Source organism: Oryzias melastigma, linkage group LG23, assembly GCF_002922805.2.
Source record: "Oryzias melastigma strain HK-1 linkage group LG23, ASM292280v2, whole genome shotgun sequence".
Taxonomy (NCBI): Eukaryota; Metazoa; Chordata; class Actinopteri; order Beloniformes; family Adrianichthyidae; genus Oryzias; species Oryzias melastigma.
This window is the reverse complement of record NC_050534.1, coordinates 21,451,990-21,456,931: the sequence shown is the minus strand read 5'-3', so window position 1 is coordinate 21,456,931 and position 4,942 is coordinate 21,451,990. Positions and strand designations below refer to the sequence as shown.

General features: G+C 44.6%; 2 protein-coding genes across 2 annotated transcripts in view; one reads left to right on the top strand and one right to left on the bottom strand.

The window, feature by feature from the left end:
* Window positions 1-808, bottom strand: part of dmtf1 (cyclin D binding myb-like transcription factor 1) — a 10,756-nt gene extending 9,948 nt beyond the window's left edge. The window contains exon 1 of the mRNA XM_024290110.2: window positions 692-808. The gene's annotated coding sequence lies outside the window, so the exon portion shown is untranslated. The remainder of the gene's footprint in view (window positions 1-691) is intronic.
* Window positions 809-1,598: 790 nt separating this feature from the next.
* cwf19l1 (CWF19 like cell cycle control factor 1) overlaps window positions 1,599-4,942 on the top strand; it is a 6,131-nt gene continuing 2,787 nt past the window's right edge. Inside the window, exons 1-10 of the mRNA XM_024282283.2 lie at window positions 1,599-1,958; window positions 2,699-2,783; window positions 2,854-2,938; window positions 3,036-3,137; window positions 3,218-3,432; window positions 3,506-3,621; window positions 3,687-3,771; window positions 3,842-3,994; window positions 4,147-4,279; window positions 4,359-4,438. Of these exons, the coding sequence (XP_024138051.1) occupies window positions 1,936-1,958; window positions 2,699-2,783; window positions 2,854-2,938; window positions 3,036-3,137; window positions 3,218-3,432; window positions 3,506-3,621; window positions 3,687-3,771; window positions 3,842-3,994; window positions 4,147-4,279; window positions 4,359-4,438 (1,077 nt within the window). The 5' untranslated portion in view covers window positions 1,599-1,935. The remainder of the gene's footprint in view (window positions 1,959-2,698; window positions 2,784-2,853; window positions 2,939-3,035; window positions 3,138-3,217; window positions 3,433-3,505; window positions 3,622-3,686; window positions 3,772-3,841; window positions 3,995-4,146; window positions 4,280-4,358; window positions 4,439-4,942) is intronic.

The following is a 4,942-nucleotide window of genomic DNA, read 5'->3' as shown; positions in this document are numbered from 1 at the left end:
CCCTAATACTCCGTCGTATGTTTTTGTGTCTAAACATTAGATTTTAATGAACAGTTTAATGACTAAATTGCACAATGACTCCATTAAATATCTACGCTGCTCTCTGTTGCCCTCTAGCGGTCAGACGTGGAACCGAAATAAGCATTTTGATGATTTATATATGGTTTGAAATTGTATTTAATCATGTTTTAAAATGTAATCACGCTCGCCGTACTTTACTTTGCGTTACTTTCACTTTATTCTTTATTAATTTTCAAACGAAGTTGCGCTTTTTTATCAAAACAAGAACAAAAACTGCTCAAAACTATACATTTTTTCCATTAAGTTTCTCATAAACTCCAGAAACAAATCAAGCATGTAACAGTCATTTATGTAAAAACAAAACAGCAATAGGATTTAATTTAGATATTTAAACAATATATAATTAACCCGAAGATGCTGCTCCTGATGCTCGGAGTGAAGCTAACTGCTAGCATCTTTCTACCTGCAGCGCAGCGACAAGAAAGAGAAAAATCTGCGGCGCCATGTTTGCAGGCAAAGCCAAGCGTATGGCGTCCGAGGGCTTTGTCGCCGTTCTGCTCTTTTATTCCGCGTTCTGGGACCCGTTTCGTGGCCCAGAGCGGCTCCGTGTCTCTCATGGGGTCCAACCCCCAAAGAGAAAGTGAATTTTACTTTTGATTCGGTTACTTACTTCCTGTTTTTGGTCCGGGGACTTGCGAGTTACCAGGATGAAGGTAAGTGCCAGGATGGAGGAGCGGCACCCCGGGGAAGGCAGGTTGCCAGATTGGAACGATTTCAGCTTTCTAAAGGGCTTCTTTTGTTTTAAAGCCTTTATTTACTTTAATTTAAACCGTGTTATGCAAATGCGAGCAAAACATGCAGCTAATTTAAGAGCACATTAAACCACATCCACGTGTGCGTTTGAAAATTGTTGCTAATCTAATGTATAGAAATAAAAACAAACTATTTTTGCAGCAACTATACTTTCACAGAGGCAATTTAAACCACCTTAACAATCCATAATCACACACACAAAAAGAAATCTAAAATGAAGAAAGTTTAAAAATAATAGAAATGAGATTTATAACTGCCGAAGCAGGAACAATCTTCTTTTCCTCATATGCCTCTTACCAGCAACTATGAGTGTTTAGCTTTTTTACGTTTTTTTGTGTTATTTTACATTAAACATTTCAACAAGAAGAAATTATGATCATTACATAGGTGTAAAATAGCAACTTGAGCTAAATATTGAAAGTCTATTTTAAGATCTAAAGATGGTTTATCTTTTTGTTGTAGTTCATGCAATATACCGTTAGGTTCATACCTTGACACAAGAATAAAATCAACAAGGAGTTTTGATGTCATTTTCCAGTTTCTGTCCATAGACAATGACATAAACTTCTTCTGTTTCCAAAATACTTCACGATACTTTGCTATCAGACAACAATAATAACAATAATAATAATAGTAGTAGTAGTAGTAGTAGTAGTAGTAGTAGAAGTGATTTTCCCACATTCTCCTCCCTCTTTACTTTAATTCTTGAGTGTGTCAAAGTGTAATTTATCATATTTTGGCCATAAATTATAAAAAATATGGGGGGGAAATGGTTCAATGCAACGTAATTTAATAGAAAGGATACAAACCTGGCAACCCATTTCTACACTAACATAGCAAACAACCTCCAGATCTCGTTATTTTTTTTTACTTTATAATTAGTCAACTTCATTCGGGTATATTTAATTTGATCTCAAATATATTTTATTTTTTTTTATTATTTGTTGAAGTCAAATTGGGTTCAGTGAATATGAACTCAGTTTACAGCATCTAAACTCAGATAATAAGAGTTCCGCTTTGTGTCAGCCGGACCGATTATAGTGACGGACACGTCGAAGCTGCTCAGGTCCGAAGCCCAGAATTTGGATCAGAACTGAAAGCATGGAGGGTCCGCCGGTCAGAGTGTGAGTGGACTCTAGTGGTGATCCGTGTTCTGATCCAATATCGCTTCAGTTTGAACGGTGCCGATTCGTTTATTGCGTATCGATTATTTAAAGCAACAACAAAAAAACGCAGAGCTTCGTGTAAAAGTGATCCAACATTTTCCATGATCGATTTCATTTAGTCCAGATTAAATTAGTATTTCTACTAACTGCTCTGGAATTATGCTTTTTTTAAGGAATAACGTTTGTTTTCTTCAGATGAAACATTTAAGAGCTCATTAGTTTAAAGTTTTAAGGAATAAACAGTCTGTTTTCGAAGTGATGCTGATGTGATAAATATATATAATTTATAACATCTAAAAATCTTAAAAATCTCTCTTTAGTTTATGATAAAACCATCAGATGTTTATTAGATGATTTTTCATTTTACATGAGGATAAAATCGAATTGAATTAGTTTTAAAATGTGATTCTAATCATTTTTGGTCATTTAATGAGATGGAGAATTTAAATGTTCTAGAAATAAACAGATTTAGTTATAACAGACAATAGCTGTTTTACAGACGAGTGTTTACATGTGACGCGTTTGTTTACATGATTCAATGTTTACATTGTTTATGTGTAACCACATGTAACATTCATGCACACAATGAATGTACCAAATATTTACACGCATGTTTCCACAGACCCAATAACTTAACCTGGAGCGAGTGTTCACGTGTCACTCGAACATGTATGAAGCGTGTCCACGTTGGTCCGCAGGTTGGCGTGCGGAGACGTGGAAGGCAGACTGAACTCCCTCTTCAGCCGCGTCCAGGCCGTCCAGAAGAAGACAGGACAGTTTGACGTGAGTCGACTGACAGACCGGCGCGGTTTTCCTCGCCGTCCTCCTCTCTGACTGTGGCGTTGCTCTGCAGCTGCTGCTGTGTGTCGGGGAGTTCTTCGGAGCGTCGGCCGAGGCCGAGGCCGAGTGGCAGGAATACAAAACCGGCGCCAAGAAGGGTGAGGAGAAGCACAAAGGAGACGTCAGGAGCTCACCTGAACATCTTGGAGCTCGTCTGAGCTCGTCAAACCATCTGATCTCACTTCTCCGCCGCAGCTCCCATCCACACCTACATCCTGGGAGCAGCCAGCCAGGAAACGGTGAAGAACTTCCCAAACGCCGATGGCTGTGAGCTGGCAGAGAACATCACGTATCTCGGTACGATTGAATCGATTCAGAGCTCAGACTTCGTCTTTCCAGCAGCGTGACCCTCCTGGTGATTTGAGTTCTGGTTTCAGGGCGGCGTGGCGTCTTCACGGGCGTCTCCGGGCTGCAGATCGCGTACGTCAGCGGTCGGGAAGCCCTGCAGGAGCCGGCGCCGGCTCACTGCTTCACCTCCAAAGACCTGTCGGCGCTCGTCACCCCGCTGACCAGCAGCTCCAAGTACCGGGGGGTGGACATCCTGCTGACGTCGCAGTGGCCGCGGGGGGTGTGGCACTACGGCAACAACCCGGTAAAACGCGGCTCATCGCTCACTGGGGGCGGAGTTTGCCCTTCCAGGGCTGAGATTGTGGTTTGTGCTGCAGGAAGTTAACACGAAGTCGTGCGGGAGCGGCTCCGTCGCCAGCCTCGCCGACAAACTCAAACCGCGATACCACTTCGCAGCACTAGAGCGCGCCCACTATGAGAGACTGCCGTACAGGTGAAGCTTGGAGTTTGGATTCTAGTCACCTGATCACTTGAGTTAACGGTGAAGTTTTCTCTCAGGAATCACGTCGTCCTGCAGGAAAACGCTCAACATGTCAGTCGCTTCATCGCCCTGGCAACCGTCGGTAACCCCGCCAAGAAGAAGGTGCGTCTCCGGCTTTAAAAACACGTTCTCATCTTTCTGTGGTCTGAGTTCTACGCTTCCTGTTCTGCAGTATCTGTACGCCTTCAACATCGTCCCCATGAAGAACATGGATCCCTCAGAGCTGGTGAAGCAGCCGCAGGACGTGACGGAGAACCCCTACAGGCGTCCGGCGAAAGACAAGAAGGAGGCTCCAAAGCCGGCCTTCGGCGCCGAGGAGGAGGAGGTCGGTGGGGCTCATGATCGCATGAGGCAGGAGTGTCAAACTCAATCACACAAGGGGCCAAAATCCGGCCCCTGGGCCTTGACTTTGACACGTGTGGCATAAGGGGGGGGGGGGACTTCCTGTGTTTGAATGTTCAATCATCTGTTGTCCAGGAGCCGGCGCGGCAGTTTTTCTTCGACCTGGGTCAAAAGGAGGGGAATGCTCGTGGGCGTGGCCGGAAGCGACCGTCGGACTGGGAAGATCGAGGGCGCCATCGGCAAGAGCAGCACAGGCAGCCGCGACACCGTGAGTCCGACCGGCTGCGATCGGGTTTACCGCTCGGCGTGAAGCCGGATGGTGATGCTCAGTGTTCTGTTGATTGCAGCTCAGCCGACTGGGCCGTGCTGGTTCTGCCTGGCCAGCCCTCAGGTGGAGAAGCACCTGGTCATCAGCATTGGAACACACGTGAGTCGCACCAGAACAAGAGTTTAGAGGCAGCCATCTTGAATTAAAATAAATAAATAAATAAATAAAACCACTTTATAATCAGCCACAAATGTTGTGAAACTTTAACACAAGAATCGTTGGCTCAAGCTGAACGAGGAAATATGACATATGAAAAAAAACACATCAGAAATTTGGGCGTGGTTATCAAAAAACGTCAGTTGCTAAGGAAACTCAAAAATATCCTTTTTCCAATTCCTCTAAAAATCACATCAGCTTGTTCGTCATCCCCAGGCGACCACAAATTAAAATGGTTGCTATGGAGATAGATAAAACAGAAAAGCCCCTATTTTGAAAAAAAGTTTTTTTGTTTTTCGTGAGTTTGTCAGGTGCAGCTCTGAGCAGGGGGGAGGGGCAGAAGGGTCAAGTGAAGGGCGTGTAGCAGCTGCGCTGACAGGGAGGGCCGGGGAGGGTGGAGCCTGCTGCGGCGGGGGAGGGTGGAGCCTGCTGCAGCGGGAGAGGGTG